Source organism: Amphibalanus amphitrite, unplaced genomic scaffold (assembly GCF_019059575.1).
Source record: "Amphibalanus amphitrite isolate SeventyFive unplaced genomic scaffold, NRLGWU_Aamphi_draft 000018F_arrow, whole genome shotgun sequence".
In the NCBI taxonomy this organism is placed as follows: Eukaryota; Metazoa; Arthropoda; class Thecostraca; order Balanomorpha; family Balanidae; genus Amphibalanus; species Amphibalanus amphitrite.
Genome location: NW_024881514.1, coordinates 243863 through 261695, shown reverse-complemented (window position 1 = coordinate 261695; position 17833 = coordinate 243863). Strand labels below are relative to the sequence as shown.

Here is a 17833-nt window from a genome sequence, read left to right as displayed (position 1 = left end):
GTTACATGCAGTCATCCTCAGCGGTAAGGACGGCTACATAACGCACATTGCACATTGCTTGCGCACTTTGTCAGCAGAAGTGTTTGAGTGTGGATCTTATGTTATGCACGAGTTAATACTTGGATAAAAAATTCGACCTTATCATACTGCATGTAAAAATAAAACACCTGTTTTGAAATTTATCGTCCAGTATTTACCACTAACAATACTACCTTAGTACACAAGACATTTAGGAACACACAAGCCCCATACAAACCCCCAAATTCCTATTGGCATGTAAATAACCCGTAACCATCTTGCGAAAGAATGTTTAAAATGATTAGTGAAAATTAAATGCATTGCTAATGTGCCTGAACAGTGTCATTGGGCGTGGTAAAGTGACATCAATTGTCGATTTCGTAGATAACATGAACGTCTGTTGTTACTTAAGGCTTATTAGACTGCAACTAAACTATTTTGATAATATCGCTGTCCAGTGAGCGACTAAATCTTCTGAGTTGTCACAATAACCCCAGTATGTATGTATTGCAGTACAGCATCGCTCGCACTTCTTGGCTGTGCAGTACAGTCTAACTTACAGGCAGTGTGTTCTGCGGTACAGCCTAACTCACAGGCAGTGTGTTCTGCGGCACAGTCTATCTCACAGACACTCAGTATGTTGTGCGGTACAGTCTACGTCAAAGGCAGTGTGTTGTGCGGTACAGTCTATCTCACAGACACTCAGTATGTTGTGCGGTACAGTACTCACAGTCTATCTCACATACACTCAGTGTGTTGTGCGGTACAGTCTAACTCACAGAGTGAGAAATTGCTGCTGGCTTGAAGAATCGTAAGCTGTAACAGTTTCCAACAAATAAATAATGTCTTTTACCGAAGCCGTTGATGTGTAATGCTGTTTCGCCTAATCATGTTGTTGATAGTTAAAAGTCAGGCTCCTATCACTCACGCACAAAGAGAGTAGTAATTCTTGCACTCATCCTTACGGATGTGTGTGTGTGGGGGGGGGGGGGGGAGGGGGTGCTTGTGTGTGTGTGTACGCACCAGCGCACCACTGAAGGAGTTAGACTGCTATTCTTACCGTACGTACAGCGTCACGATAATTGCGACCGTGTTTACTGACTGGCAGCTGTTGTTTTTAGGAGCTGGCCACGGAGATGTTCCTGAGGTTCTACTGGACTGACAGCCGTCTGATTCCGCCGGAGACACTCAAACCAGGACAGTGGTTCAACCTCCATCCCGCCATATTTGACCAAATGTGGAAACCAATCACCTTCGTAGGTATGACATAAATGTGTGGTTTCTTCTCTTTTGCAATAATGACAACATATCATTAATGACAACATATCATCTGTCTTGGTGTATAAATATTTCCAACTCGTTTCAAGCTGCATTTGAAAGCGCTGGCGTCTTTTTTTTATTTTGAAATTATATGCTATCATGTGCACTAGTGAGTCCAAATTGGCATTGGAATGTTGTGTAGGCTGCTCTACCCTAGAAATGGTAATTAGAGTGCGTAAGAAAAGGAAACGTCCAGGCAGCCATACCGCCCCTCGGATAAGCAGATGATCTACCGCCATTTATTAAGAAATCCCAAAAAACTTGACTGAACTTAACTGAACAAAGAACTTGAGGTGTGGTCGCTTTTACACGCATAACGGCTGCAGTAGCTGTCGATGCTGAGGTATTCTCTTTTGTCAGATCACATGAAGGGCCTGCGAATATACAAGCTAATATCGCCGGCCAGCAGTTTACGGATGCAGTCGGACGGCTTCATTCGCTACTCAGTGCTGTGAGTGCCGACCCCGACCGCCCCCGTTCGTATGGGTGCATGTGCGTCTATGTGTGCGTGCGCGTGCGCGTGTATGCGATTGTGAATGCTGAAATGCAACACAGTTTATGCTGTATGTTATTGTTTATGCTTTGTTATACACCTATGTATGATGCAAGACACATTGAGTAAGCTAAAACATCCATTTAATTCCCATATATCTCGACAAACCTTTCACTTTTCATGCCCTACCGGTAAAGATATTATTTGTTGAGCATTCTGTGCCCCTGATGAGGACTTAAATACCCGGCTCTCGGCTAAATGTGACCGTCATGTGTCGTGACCTGTTCTAGCTCGCCTTTGACGCCGTTTGTGTTGCAGGCTGACGGTTACCATTGTGTGCAAGATGAGTTTCCGCGACTACCCGTTCGACTCGCAGCACTGCGTGTTCCACTTGGAAGACTGTGAGTATCGGGCGATCCAAGTTGTGGTTGTCGAAATATTGTCACTATTGAGCATTACCGCACTTGCCATGAGCATGCGTGTCATGCAAGACGCAGAATTAGGTGATTTACTGGTTTATCACGCAATGGTCTGAATGCATGGATCATCTAAATATTTGCAGAAAATCCATTTTTGGCTTGGCAGTATTTCAGGGGCTGGATGACGAACTGTTCCCCGGGCAGTGCTATGGCCGTACTTCGCTGTAAGTTAGGTAAATGAGGTCATAAGCTGACGCCGATGAAGTTCTAAATGCGCATAGTTTTAATTGAACACTTTGAAACCATGCGATTTCCAACAGTGATGTGTGTCTACATCAGACCTAAAGCGGATCTCGCACCTCTTTTCGACTAGCTGGCCTAAATAAACTAACTAATAGCTACTAAAATCTAATAAATTATCCGAATGAGATAAAACGGAACACTTTAACATCTACTTTATCTTTTAAGTGAGACACAGAGGCACATCCATTGGAATAGTAGAGGTGCACTTATGATCGTTAGTTTCCTTTAGTCTTATTCAATGTCCAAAAGTTTCTTTTTTTCTTCAACGATGGTACCATAACCGTTTCGCGTATCTAGGAAGCTAACAAGTCGTGCATATGTATGCAGATGCTATAAAATCTTTGCTTCTCGCAGTTCCATTCATTTGCCAGTGTTTCAGGCGTACCGAGTGCCATTTATTCGACAAGTATATGCACCGATGGGTTTAAGAGCCGACTCTAGCACCCCTGACTGGGGTTAATGTTACAGAACCAGCTGATTATTCGTTAGATGAATTGGCAATGCAGGCGAACGGATCTCCATCTGGACTTAGTAACACAGGCCAATTGGGCGTCCAAATGCATTCAGCCATTCCTTATAGAGCTTTCCAGCACATGGCTATAACGCTTTGGCTATGGGTGATTCTATGGCTCCTCGATTGAAAGCACAATGGGCCAATGGGCCATGGGCCGTAAAAGCTGAGCATCCGGGTCTACCGCTGTTTGGGCCACCAACAGGAAAACGAGGTTAAACCACCTGATCCTGGGTCAGGTGGCTGTCTTCCGATCGCTGTTGATGCTAAGCAAATTTATGGATAGCAATAGCTTCTCAGCAATCGCTTACTTTTATGCTTAATGCAATTTGTATTGACCAGGTAATGTTTACATAAAATGCAGTGCTTTTGAGCATAGCCATACCTATTCGATTGAATAGATATATTACATTCACTTAAAAAAGTCGAACTGAAATTATATTTCAATCAAAACCTGCTTCTATAAAAAGGCTGAAAAAAATCAACAGTTTGCTAGACCATAGTCATAGTCATATTCATAGTCAGTTTTATTGAGAACTCCATAAAACATGGCTTTTCTGTTCTCACGTCAGAAACACGTTTAAAAGCCAGGGTACTTAAAACTACTAAAAGTATTAAACACAGCATGATAAAATGTTCCCATCTATCCTATCGAGACACACATAGACAGTTATGAATGACTCTTGCGCGCGTTCCATGCACTCACGGCTCTAAATGGAAACGCCCGTTTGGCACGTTCAGTCTTCACTCTCGGGAGCTCTAGTTGGCCCCAACACGTCCCACGGGTGGACCTGTCCGATACATCGGACCGGCTCTGAACGAGATCGGCCAGCGCCGGCGGTGCATCGGGTGACGTTAGCTTACGCAGCATGGCCAGGTCACGTCCCTCCAACATGCCATCAAACCTCTCCCACCCCAACATCTCCAGGGCAGGAGTAACATGCTCACGCCGGGACAGATCAGTGACGATACGGGCTCCAAAATTTAAGGCTTTTTGCAATCGGTGACGAAGCGTGGCAGAACAACCACCCCAAACAGTTAAACAATAATGCACATGAGGGGACACAAGTGCCTGAATCAGTAGTTTCTTGGTTTCGAAAGGTATTCTGTGTTTCAGTTTAGATAAACCGACCAGGACATGGAAACAGCGGAGGGTAACCTGAGAGACTTGCTTTTCCCATGAAAACCCCGAATCAACGTAAACACCAAGGATTTTTGCATGGGAAGATGGACTGACATTTGCGTCACCGAATTGCACTGTTATGGAGTCACATCTTTTTTGCTTAGGTTTGACAAACAACAGCTCAGTTTTGCTATGGGTTAATTTTCAGTCGGTTCTGTGTGAACCACAGAAGAGCCGCATCCAGAGTTTTTTCGACACGTTCCTTTAGACATGCCAAGTTCTCGACCGAGTCGGAGTCTAGGAATTGTACGTCGTCAGCGTAAGCCACCTGCTTGCCAGATGGTAAGTGCCCTGAAAGATCGTTAGTGAATATTAAAAACAACTTTGGCCCTAACTGTGACCCCTGAATCACCCCATGCGTCACTGGCAGTGCCCCTGCCGTGCTCCCCTGGATGCTCTGAGACCTATTTTTCAACGCCAGTCCTCGAACCAATGCCCGTCCACGCCATACCAGCCCAACTTATCTAACAAGCGTTCGTGCTCTATGCTGTCGAAGGCACGAGACGTGTCAACCGCTAACAGCGTAGATACTTTCCCGCGATCCATACTAGACAGGAGATAATTTACAGTGTCGATCATAGCTGATCATAGACCTCCCCCTCCTCTCCCCAAAGAAATCCCGAAGAGCCTGTAGAAGCCACTGATGTGACACGCCAGTCCTGACCTTTGACGTAAGCGTCAGAGATTGCCCAGATTTAGTGGCTCTCGGGGCGGCGCTCAGAAACACCCAGCAACATATGACACTAGTTGAGCCGCACTTGGCGACGGATGGCCTGTTGTGCCGCCGCGGCTGCTGAGGGAGCTGCTGCTGGGAAGGGCCTGCAATGGTCCGTGTTTTCATTGCCGACTCCAGAGGATGTAGCCGGATCTTGCTCATTAAACTGCTGTTTGATATTAAATGTAAAGTCTAAGGTCAGGTTAAATGACAAAAGGAGTAGCTGCCTGATGCCTCTGCATGCGTACCCACTTCGAAGGACTTAGGCAGGGCAGGGTTTGTGGAATGAATTTGATTAGAGCTCTGCTAAAACGATCTCGGATTTACTTTGTACATATATGTAATAACTTACATTGCTACTTTGCAATGTAATGCAGATAAGAGTGAGCTCCTTCAGCTTATTATTCGCTGCTTGCGGAGAGCCGACCGAATCGGGCAGCTAAGGGCCCATTTCTGATTTCATTGCCACCTCTGGTTGTCCCCAGTGATCCAACATCCCCTACCCTGTCTCCGTCTACACGGCAGCACAGCCCCGTGCCCGTGTTCATCTCTGCGCAAACGGCGGCGAAAGCTTCTGTCTTATGTGTTCGAGTGAAGCCTAACACCCACGCATGCCGCTTCTCTCCCATTTACACTCTCCAGGCTGCACGACCGCACCTTTTCTGCTGAAAGCTTCTCTTCTCAGCATCGGTCGGTTACTGGGCTGATCCGACTTATCTGCACTAAACTATACACGAATCTGAGTGTGTTCATATTTATACCGTACTGGGAAAGTAGTGTGCTGTATGTGTGTCTCTCCGGGTTTCAGACTCGTATCGTACGGAGGAAGTGGTGTACGAGTGGGAACCGCCAGGGATCGAGGTCAGCCCCGACCTTACACACGACCACTACGATATCCGGGTGGAGGTGCTGGCCACACAAAACTACAGCCACCACACCAGTGAGTGAAATCGCCTGCTCCGTGAGCCCAGTACTGCGGCACTAATGGTTAGTTACCGACAGCTACCACCGCATTGTGGTTGTGCATGTGTGCGATTATCCATTTGCTGTGAGCTCGATACCGTGATACTTCAAAGTAAATCTACTTCACCGGCAGTGCGCGAGCTGGAAACTTCTCTATAGTCCCGCATCAGTACTTGTATTAGAGGCAATAGAAGCCGTTGGCCCCAGTGTCCGCTGTGGAGGGACGAATTGCCGGCCATATATCTGTCCACCAGCCAATACTGGGCGCTCTGTAAACATGGGACTGCGTGTTGCGGGGACGACAAATTTCCGGGCCTGCCATCCGGCGACAGCGAGCTGTGCGGGCGCGAGACGCACGACCTATAACAATTCGCTAAGTTCGATGTATTTGCAGGGAAGTTCAGACAATCCAAAGCATTTCAATCTTGCAGAGCTTTGATTGGATCGCAAGGTTATTGCTGGCCGAAAGTTAAGTGATCGACAATTATGAAAGGGAATTCTTGTCTTTACTTGGTGTAGATAGAGGAAGATCGCGCTCTAAGGTTGTAAGACTATTGGTGATGTAATTTTCTAACTTAATCAAATTTAACGATGAATTTCTAGGAATATCGAAAAGATACACTTATCTTTCTATTTGAAGTTTATTTGCCATTGGGTCTACAGTGCAGGGATATTTCTATCTCGCACTTCTGAGATGCAAAGATAATGTCTCGAGGGTTCATAGCTAAAAACCAGTATAACGCCTTTTGGGGCGACTAACGGAGCGAGCGAGAGGGTGGGCCTTGCACGTGCGAAATTTCGACGGGGTACCTCCAGCTGACTTGTGCACGGCACCCTACTAACCGGTCTCTAGCGATGTGCCAAATTTGAGCACAATCGGCCCAGTCGTTCTCGAGATCTGGAAGCGGCACCCTGCACGTGCGCACGTGCAAAATGGGTCCCAACTAACTTTTGCACGGCACCCTACTAACCGGTCCCTAACAATGTACCAAATTTCAGCACAATCGGTCCAGCCGTTCTCGAGATCTGGAATCGACCCCTGCACGTGCGCACGTGCAGCAGCACCCCAACTCTGGCACATGGATATGCAGTGCCTAGTCGGTGCCTACCTACATGCCAACTTTCAGCGCAATCGGCCAAGTAGTTACCGAGATATTGCAACAATTACAAAAGTGACACCTCTTCGTTTTGCACGTGGCACGTGCATAAGGGGTCACCCACATGCATCGGGAATAGTCCAATACTTGGTAGAAGGAATGAAGCCACCCTACAAAAATTACCGCGTGTAAATCGGTCAAGTGGTTGCTGAGATATAAGCGTCGCAGAATCGTGACCACGGCCGGCCGGCCGGCCGGCCGGCCGCTCATACTCAGAAATTTCCGTTAATCTAAGGAAAGACTACGCTCGCTTCGCTCGCTCCGTAATCAAGAGTTCAAGTGATGATGGGTCAATAATTGAACCATTTTTAATGGTTGTTTGTGTATGAAGCTTGTGAAATATTAAAACAAAGTACTCTAAATCTATTTGTCCATAGATAAGAACATTTAAATATAATGTTTAATTAATTAAGAATAAACCTCAACGTAGAAAGGTATAGGATTCCTCATGGCTCACTCATGGAAGATCGGATATCTTTTCCTCGCGTGTTTCAGAAAAACCTCGCTCCTTCGTCGCTCGGTTTTTCAGTAACCCGCTTGGAAAAGATATCCTTATCTTTCTATTTGAGGTTTATGTACATATTTGCCATTGGGTCTACAGTGCAGGGATATTTCTATCTCGCACTCCTCTGAAATGCAAAGATAAGAATTTGTTATCTCTGCATCCCTCTGAGATGCAAAGATAAGGTCTCGAGGGTTCATAGCGAAAAATCAAGAGTTCAAGTGATGATGGGTCAATAACCGAACGACATTGTTTATGGATGAAACTTATCAAATAAGAACAAATTACTCTGAATCTATTTTTACATAGACGAATGCATTTAAATATAATATTTTATTAATTAGGAATACCTAAACCTCAACATAGAAAGATATAGGATTCCTCATGGCTCACTCGTGGAAGATCGGATATCTTTTCCTCGCGTGTTACAGAAAAACCTCGTTCCTTCGTCGCTCGGTTTTTCAGTAACCCGCTTGGAAAAGATATCCTCATCTTCCACTCGGAGCCATGAAGAATCATCTATATCTTCCACTCAGAGCCATGAAGAATCCTCTATACATTATTCATTATGGCATTTCATAAGTAACTCGTCGTTCAGTATTCTTCATTTTTAGTTTATCTACAAATGCAACACAAATGTAAATGCAACACCAAGGTAAGATAAGCATGTTACGAAATGAAGGATTTAACGCTTATAGTCGTTGAGAGCTACCGCATTTCCCAAAATACTAGTATCTAGTCTTTTTTATACTAGTATCCTTTTGCGAAAATAGCGAGTCAGTAACTACTTAACGGTGTAAAATTGCAGCTGATCTGTATCAGAGCCATCTTCCTCCCTCCTCTCTCTACCGTCTCTCCCCTCTGACGCCCTCTCTGCCCTTCTCCCGTCAGTGAGCTTTCCGGCGCTGGAGTTTCATGTGAACCTGCAACGGCGGCTGAGTTTCCACCTGCTGCAGACGTTCATCCCGTCGGCGCTGTTCGTGTGGGTCGGCTGGCTCAGCTTCCTGGTGCCGCCCGAGGTGGTGCCCGGCAGGATGGTGCTCACCATCACCACCCTGCTCACACTCACAGCAATGTTCAACGCCGTCAGGTGAGTTAGTGCCACTCAACACCCGAACTGGGCCGTGGAGTGAGTCAAATGTCGCTCACCATCCTACTGGGGCCATTAGGTGAGTTAGTGCCGTTTACCATTCTGGCTGGGTCGTGTGGCGGAGGATTAACCCTCGCCCGTAAACGGCGATCTGCCACCTTCGCCCATGCAGGGGGGGGGGGTTGGTGCGACCCCCCCCCCCCTTGGCGTTTGAAAACGGAGCGTCGTAGAGCTTAGCGGAAAAGACCAACTGATTGCTCTCGCCGAGATCTCGCGATTGGTGGTATATTTTTTGGTCCTAGGTCAACATTTGACCTACTTTTGACCGGTCAAAGGTCAAATTTTCGGAAAAAATAGACTTTTTCAACTTTCCGCGGCGATTGCGGCAAAACGGTGGGAGATATCGACTTGAAACCTTCACTATCGTGTTCCTTGATCAATTCTCTATCGTTTGGTATGTATTTCGTTTCCCTAGCTCTAAAAATGGCGCGTTGGGAGCGCCGGAAGTCGGCAAGGTCACAGTCGGCGGCAGAAATTCGAAAAATCAAAATTTAAATTTTTGAAATCTGATTGTATTTTTGGATTTGGGAGGTCCATTTGCTCCCTATAGAAGCTAATATAGCTGCATATTCCCATTGAGGTGACAAGAATTAGCAAAATAGTGGTTCGGGCGCTTTTCAAAAATAGTACCGGACGCTGTTCCTCTTGTGACGTCATAGCTCCGTGACCTGACCTGACCCGGTCAAGTTTCTTATACCATATGATAGCCAATACTTGCCCCAACATGCATGGGAAGTTTCATCACGATCCATCAACCGATGTCCGTACCACCGGCAGGAAACCTCGGGCGTTGGCACTCAGTTTGCGAAAATCCGGCCGGAGGCTGTTCCCTTTGTGACGTCATAACTCCGTGACCTGACATGACCCGGTCAAATTTTTTTGATCAAAAGATGCGCAAGGTTTGCCCCATAAGGTCCCCAAAATTTGGCGGCGCTGCGCGCCGCCGTTTTTGCACTATTTCCGAAAAGCCTCAGGGGGGGGGGTTGCACCAACCCCCCCCCCTACATGGGCGAGGGTTAATGCCACGTAACGTCTAGCCGAGAAATCCTGTGAGCTAGAGCCCTGTACCGTTCTAACTGGGTCATGAAGTGAGTCGGCCGATGCTCACTGCTCTCACCCCGGCCGGTAAGTCAATTGGTGCTGACTCATGGACGCCATAATCCACTGAGTGTTACACTTCGGCCGAACGCATGGGGCTGTGTGACTCAGTAACCTGCTTACTTAGATAAATGCATTGCTCTGATGTAACCTTATGGCGTTACAATTCGCCTCACATTCAGCACTAAAGACAATGTCAGATTGCAAATTAGTTTTAGATCATCAATTGCATTGTTAAGTACGTCGGGCTCAATGGGAGGACCCCATACCATTTCATCAAACATGAGCCAATACCCAGAGGCCATACTGGCGGATTGTTCGATAAATCACCCATCGGGCTGCCGAGCGGCCGGCTGAGCAGCGGGCTCTCCGCGGGCTGCCGACGTGCGGTTAGCAGTCCGACCATGCATCGCTGGCCGCGGCTCCAATGCATCCTAACATCTCTGTGTGATCGTGGAGGATCAGAGAAGCCGATCTGCTTAGCGTTATTTGGAATATTACAGCCGTAGAGGCCATGGAACAGGCCCAACTGCAAATGACGTCTACCAGCTGAGTATTACAGCAAACAATATTGTCGGGTCAAGCAATCCGATTCTCTGAAAGCATCCAAAGGACGCTATTGTAGTCCTACACCCTATATATTCCGTGCCATTGTTCTCTAGGCTCATATCATTACTCGGAAAGGGGGTATTTTTTGGCGCTTGCAAGCAGCTGGACGCGACCAGCCATCACTAGATGACCTGTCTGTATGTTATGTTGCTGTACTTACGTATGTTCTTACTTGACGTTGATATAAACAGTATGAAGCTCAGTTAATCGAATAAAATTGTTTCGAGTCATGAACAATACCCCATCCTTCACTGTAGTGACTTCTCTCTGGATTCCAGACGTCACAGTCACGGCTACTGCCCCAGCTCCGTATCACCGCCGTCATATTTCCTCTTATCGGTGGGGCGCGGCCGTCCTCCATGGAGCCGTCCGGCGGCGGCCTCTCTCATGAACCGGGCCGCCCACTGAGGCGGTAATGCCCTCCGGGTGTCGCCACTCGGCCTCCCGATCAGCAATCGATCTGAGGCGCCGCCGCCGCGGCCCATCGGCCGGCCGCCGAGCGGCGCTTCACGGCCGTCATTGTGGCCCTCAGGGCGCCAACAATGCCCCTCCGATCAGCCCCGGTGGCCAGCCGGCAGCTCGCAGTCTGCTGACACCCACACCAGCGGCCTCGGGTCCGCCCCCGTCCCCGTCCAAGGCCAGACGTCAGTCGTCAGAGGCCGGCCGCTCAGTGGGCCACAATTCAGAGTCGACAGTTGAGGTTCGCCACAGAAGTTTGAGCAATCGGCCGCCGTTATTAGGCCGGAGTCGGCCGATTCGTGGCCAGTTGCGGTTGTGTAGGAGGAACTCCAGCCGTCTCGATGCTGCTGCATATAGATTGTCGACTGCGGACGCTGAGCTCTGAATCTGTCACGGCCGATGGGTAATCTGGTCAGGGTCAGTGGGGCGGACCCCAACGGGGCAGGGAGGGACTCGGCCGGACCTTTCGGACGACTTCGGCCGGACGGGCGGCGCCGGCGGTAGTCAGGGCAGTTAGTCCCCGGGCAGAGCCGTGACTGCTCGTGGATGGCAGCTCGAACTGAAAATGGCCGTTAGCCTGGTCATTTGGCTGCCATAGAGCCGCGACTCTCGGGCGAAACAACGCAGCAACAGCTGTATTGTGTCGTCATCTTCCCTGAATAGGGTCAAGAAACAGCTGGAGCTCAGGACTATCGTGAAAGCAATGCTGTGAAAAACAGCAGGATGCTCTAAAGGCAGATCCGATCGTCTGTAAACACATTTAGCAGGGATCAGCCGAGCAGAGCAGCTGGGTCGTCCGACGTCCGAAGATACTGAGAAATACTCAGCACTCATATCGGTCGATATGTGACGTCCATTGTGTAAGTCCATGAGATAGCCCTGCGAATAACCAGCGCCTTACGTTTGAAATTGTTGTCTGTAGCGCCGCCTGCTCACTTGCTCAACCTCCATCCAGTAGGCCGTCGTTGGCCGTCTGGATAGTAGACTGTGCCGCAGTACACGCGCGGCCGGCGGCGCAGTATCCTACCAGGCGGCTGCTGGCCGGCACAGTATCCTACCCGGCGGCTGCTGTCCGGCATAGTATGCTACCAGTGTGTTGTGTCTGAGGTTGTAGACCGTAGTTAGTGACACAAACTGAGGTGGATGGCAACTGATTACCTGGCTTGTGTACCAGCATAAGGTACATTCTGTGGTGACTTCGGCCCAATACCACTTGTTTGTCCGTCGCCTGAAATTCCTTGTTTGACTTTGAATTCTGTCCTGAGCTGGCGCTGTCTCTGATAGGAAAATCTGACAGATTTGAAACATTCTGAGTAGGTTTTATAAAAAGAGGTTTATGACGGCAGCTCAGCAATAAATAACCCGATAACCTGACCCTGAAGATCCATATGGTTAATTCATAGCCTTGTTTTGAGCGAAGGTCGCACTACAGTTCGATTCTCGGGCCATATTTTTTCAGCTTTACCCTTTGTTTGGCCATTTCTGCGTCCGATATCAGCAGGCAGGGCCATTTCTGCGGGCTTTTCGCCGCCGGCGGCGCCTTTGGCGGCTCCTCTCCATCGCGGTGCGTGTCGTTGGTCTGACAGGCCATCGGGCTGAGCGGCCTGCGGCTGTTATGGTGCGTCCGACCGGCTGCCGGCGCTCGGCCCCGCCGCCGTTCGACTGATGGGCGGCCGGGCCGCCGCGCCGCAGCCTCGGCAGATATCCGCTGACGCCGCCGTCAGGCCGCAGTAACGGAGATGGGCGGCGCGCTGTGGATTGTGTCCGACCGATGGAGGCGGCCGTGCTGCTTTGACTGACTGCTGAAGCAGTGACACGATCGCCGTTTTTTGCAGGGCCGAGAGTCCCAAGGCGAGCTACGCCAAGGCCGTGGATATATGGATGGCGGGCTGTGTGCTGTTCGTCTTTTTCGCACTCTCCGAGTATGTCATCGTCATACGGTGAGTCCCTCAATCACGGGCCGGAGCATCATCAGAGCGTCAGACCGTGATGTGCGTGGGGCGTCCCTCCTTTATAGTGCATCACTGCTTTCCGACATCCATCTACCATTGTGCGTTATGTTTCTATTAGAAGGGGAGAAGTATCCGAATATAGTTATGTGCCCTTAATTTTTTCACCGTACATACGTCACATGACGTAGTGTATGACGTCAAACCGAAGACAAAACCTTATTGATATAGCGTTTGCCTACATAAGGTAGTGACCTACTGTCGACCTGCTTGTCTTTGTACCGTGACTGCTTTGCTATTCTGTTCTACTGTTGTCCCTTCATCACGAAATGTCAGCCATTGAGTTATATCTAACATTCAGCCTCAATGTTTGCCGTTGCATCCACTAAGCCTGCGTTTACTGGGACACAAATGAAAGGAAATATTATCGATCTCTTATATCCATTGTTACGTGGCATGCGTTGGCTAAACAGAAAAATTGTGCACTCCATAGATAGAAAATTAATGCATTTAAAGACTCAGCACTTTTATGGAACAAGAAACTGCCATGATGTCAACATTAGGCACACTCTTCGCTGATTTGATTTTTTCTTTCTTGTTTTTTTTTAATTCACACAACACACATGCTTCATTATTTACTACCGACTATACGCAATTATCGTTCTGTGCCGGAATCAGCCAAACTTCACGATTAAGCTACTCAATTTCGAGCTCGACTCTCCGCCACAGAATCATCCTGACTAGCGGCACGGCTCACCCCCCCCCCCTCCTCCCATGTGTCGCATGGTCCTATGGTGTGCAGCAACTCGGCGGCGTCTGAGCTGCGTCAGGGGACGCGCGGGCCTATGTCGCTTGACGAAGGCTCGGCCAGTGTCTATCCAGCTCCCTGAGCGCGTCCGGCTCCCTTTCCACACAGGATGATGGCCGTGGCGGAGAAGAAGAAAAAGAAGCGGGAGCGGGAGCTGCGGGAGCGCGAGCTGTCCGCCTCGAACGCGGCCCGCCCCATCCGCGTCAACGGCGGCAAGGTGGCGCCCAACGACTCGACAGAGTCGGAGACCAGGAGCAACGGCACGAGCACGCCGGTCAGTGGCGCTAGGGAGAACGGCACGGGCTAGCCGATCAGTGGTGATGGGAATGGTGTGAGTGAGATAGAGGTGGAATTACAAGTGGTTATAGTGCTGAGCGTAACAACATCGGACGACTAAGCAATATTAGAGCCGTTTTCATTGAATACCTACCTTTCTGTTACGATTCATTAGATTAAGAGATAAGTTTTTTTGTTAAGTTTATTTAAAACACGCTTATCTAAAACAATAACCGCAGGTTGGTTTGAAATAGACAAACACTATTCGTTAGAATTGTGTTTTTCTATTGAAAAACAACCGGAGCAGTCCTTCACCGGGCTAAGTAACGCAGTTTACGGCATTAAGGAAAACTGCATCCCCTCCTGGTTTTACGAGTAAGTAGAACTCTTAGGAAGTAATGCAGTACGAGCCAGTCATCTAACGTGAATCGGTTTTGATGTCAATCGGGTGGAAACTCATTTGCCGGCATTGCTCTCTAAATCCTGTTCTGAGGAAACTTGGCAATCAGGCCATCAGGCTGATCAGTTCCTTTGACAAAATACAGTCGCAGTGTGACCGAGTTGGCCGCCATCTCGGCGTATTTGTGCGGGCCTATGGTCTGTCTGTGTCGTCTGACGGGCACTGTCCGCGCTCCAATCAGCCAGTCTGTGAGCCGGCGATAGGCAGAAGGGGGCGGACGGCGGCCGCGGCGACCCGTCCCACTCGCTGACAGACCGACGAAACCGCCGACAGACCGACTGACTGCATCATATGTATATGGCAGGCGGACCGCCGACAGGGTCTGTCCACAACAGCGGAGCAGCCCAACGACAGCTGCCGCCCCACTGCACTCAGGCTTTATTGAGCGAAAAGTCGTCCCGGACCCAAACTATGCATTTTAGTTCAACGAGGCATGCACTTATTTGTCTTAGAGATGTATGAGAAAATTCAACTTCAGGGAGCTTCTGAGGTATTGTTTTGCTAGTAATGGAATGTGATCTATCTGAAATCAATAGGACGTTGCATCAAGGAATAAAGTAAAGGCTGGGTTTGCTGGGTCAAACAACTAACCCAGATGGAATCTCGTTTTGCACTGCGGAAGTGCAGAGCTCGCTATTGTAAATACTCGCTCGTCCTTCGCTCCAAAGGCGTCTTGCTGGTGAAAGCAGGACGGGAAAAATTGATTGAAGAGTGTATGAAAGCAAGCAATAATTTAAAGTAGACTAGCGTAGACAATAGTGTATAGATTATAGCATACTCAAATGTAATCCTGATAGAATAGGCAAAAGGCAGGCCACCCAAAGACCGGGGATATATGTAAACCTATTTAAAAAATGACGGCATGGTTGAATTTCTCAGCGAGCTGTGCTGGCTTGGATTGCGAATAGATCGGTGAGATATGCACTCGAAAACCATTAGCACCTACATTTTATACATTTTTCTCAAAGTTGTGTGTGTGCTTCGTTTTCACCGAAAACTTCACGCCGCTGTGACTGCTAAACCATCCATATTGTAAAATGATATGACCAGAGAAGCTAACAACTCTGGACCCCGGTCGCTGCAGCTTGCATCGCATGTATCCACGCACTCTTCTACATGTCATTTCTTATCGCTGCGATTGATTGTTGGATGCACACAATCGCTTGTTGGCGCACCATGTGAGTGCGTACGAAGTGATCACCAACGCACCGAAACATTTATATTATTCTTACGGGAACATGTGAAGCAGCTCGGTTTTACCACGTCGTGTTTGCCGCTGCCACCTCGTCTCCTCCCGAAGGGTCCGGTTGGATCCTCCTCACTCCCTTCGTCCGGTTGATCCGTCATTCACGCCCTCCTGGCCACGTTTCCAGGCGCTGTGTCTTCCCCACACCATTAAGTGTAATGTGCCGAATGGATAGACCTGCGGTGGGGGGCCGCGCAGTAGGTACGTCAGCTTCCACCAGGGCTGCCGCGAAACCCCGTACAGCAAGTTACAGAAGGGAAGCTGGTCCGACTTTTCTACCGCCACCAAAATATACTGCTACTGCGCTAAAACTCAAAATTATTCATCCGGTTTCCGAGTGTAACCTTTCATGTGGTAGGTAACTGGTATCCGGAACTCATAAAGAGACATCAACATAGCTCTTTTTCATTGTGTTCGTCACTAACTCTTTCCCTCCTGCGCTCCCTCTATCCCTCCCTCTCCCTACTGGTTGCAGCAGACCCGCCGGTGACCCGGTGCCCCCTCCGTTCACAGCAGTGTAGCCACGAGGTGGCCTGGGACGTCATGGCCAGCCGGCTGGAGCGGTTTGTCCTCTACGCCTACCCCATCACCTTCCTGGCCTTCAACGTGGCCTACTGGTGCTACTACCTGTTCAAGCACAGCTACTTCAGTGACAGCTAGACCCTGAGAGTGATCGGGTGGAGCGCGGCCCGGCGCCGCGGCCGCCCGCTGCAGTGTGAGCCCTGCTGCCAGCGGACGGGCCGCGCCGGGTCGCGCCGGCTGTCCTCACCGGCTGGCCGACGGTGACCGCGTCCGCCGCCGAGGTGGGACCGCCGCCCCCAGCTCTGGTGACAATCCAATGTGTGATACATCAGCGGCGCCGGCCGAGTGCCAGGTTATCAGTGGCCGGCAGGAGTGGCCGGCCGGCGCCGGGATGGAGGAGCCCCGGGCCGACCGGCGCGGGGATAGGAGCCTCGCGGCAGGATGGTGCTGGGATGAGAGTCCGCGACCGGCCGATGCTAGGGTGGGAGGAGCCCTGTGACCGACCAGCGAAAGCCAACCGGCGCCCGAACACGCAGGGTACAAACAGGAGGCCGCTAAAAACTCCCAAGCTGCGGGTGCGCGCGTGAATGTGTTGGCATTGGTAGGGCCGGGCTAATCCGAGGTGTGTTTCGGGCGTCGGCGAAAGCGGTGTGCGTGAAACTACAAGCAACAGTTGTAAATAGAGCAGGCCAACGAGCAGCATCTACGAGTACGATAAACAAATATGCTGCACAAAATAGCTTGCAACACGACAATGCTGCATACCTACCTACTACTGCTCATGAGACAAAGAGTTACGTGAATACCTACGCTGTACTTGTGTTGAAAGTTGCAACTGATAAACACGCTAATTTAAGCAGCCAAGGCAACGATATGTATTTTGTATGTTAAGGTGTAATTAAAACTCTTGTTTTACTAGATAATGGAAGGGAGAAATAGCGTTATTGTACGGTGGGTGATATTCAATGTTTGATGGAACGGCACAATCGCGTGTGTTTACTGTTCACGTGAGTGTGTGTATGGTTTTGTGCGTTCGTGTATGTGACGTGTAAGTACATTGTAGATAAACGGTCGTATATGACAGCTGTTCCAATTGCATATACAGACTTCTCACGGATGTTGGGAAATGGACATTGCGTTATGTTGCATTTTGTGCCTCGTAAGTCGAATGCTATGGGCAAGAGTGTGTCCATGGGAAGATTGTGCATGTCGACCCGATTATTTTTGTTATTACCTGCCCTCAGGCGATAAAAATGGCCTTTCCACTGATTTCGAGTAGGTAGGTATCCAAACTTTTATTCATAATCATTATCTGCGATATGAAGTATCCAGCTAAAGGCGATATTGCCAAGGGATGTAGACTGTTTGGTGTTTAACCAATGGAAGTAGGGGATGTATCGATGTCCTTTGCAATGCCAATTTCAGTTTCGCTTTGTAGACCTGCCGCGGTCCATTGTGCCGGGCAGGGTAGCGATTGCCTGCGGCGGTGACCCAGGCCCGTGGTGCAGCTTTAATGTATGACGTCACAGGTGTAGACGGTGTGACGTCAGTCGGGCCCCGCCTCGCCGTTTGCTACGCCCGGTCTTTTCCCTTTGTGTGATGTCATAAACATATGACGTCAACTACATGTGACGTCACAAATGTATGACGGTAAATGGAGTGGTGCAGTGTC

The 17833-nt window shown here is 49.2% G+C and overlaps 1 protein-coding gene across 4 annotated transcripts in view; it reads left to right on the top strand.

Annotated features, from left to right (window-relative positions):
• The window catches only part of LOC122389045 (glycine receptor subunit alphaZ1-like), a 49811-nt gene extending 32562 nt beyond the window's left edge, over positions 1-17249 (top strand). For 2 of the 4 annotated variants that reach the window (XM_043380722.1, XM_043380707.1), the window contains 8 exons: positions 1140-1278; positions 1699-1789; positions 2150-2232; positions 5771-5902; positions 8476-8674; positions 12736-12840; positions 13766-13931; positions 16153-17249. In XM_043380722.1, coding sequence (XP_043236657.1) covers positions 1140-1278; positions 1699-1789; positions 2150-2232; positions 5771-5902; positions 8476-8674; positions 12736-12840; positions 13766-13931; positions 16153-16299 — 1062 coding nt within the window. In that variant the 3' untranslated portion in view covers positions 16300-17249. The remainder of the gene's footprint in view (positions 1-1139; positions 1279-1698; positions 1790-2149; positions 2233-5770; positions 5903-8475; positions 8675-12735; positions 12841-13765; positions 13932-16152) is intronic. The other 2 variants (XM_043380728.1, XM_043380713.1) reach the window with 1 other exon arrangement.
• The last annotated feature ends 584 nt before the right edge of the window (positions 17250-17833 follow it).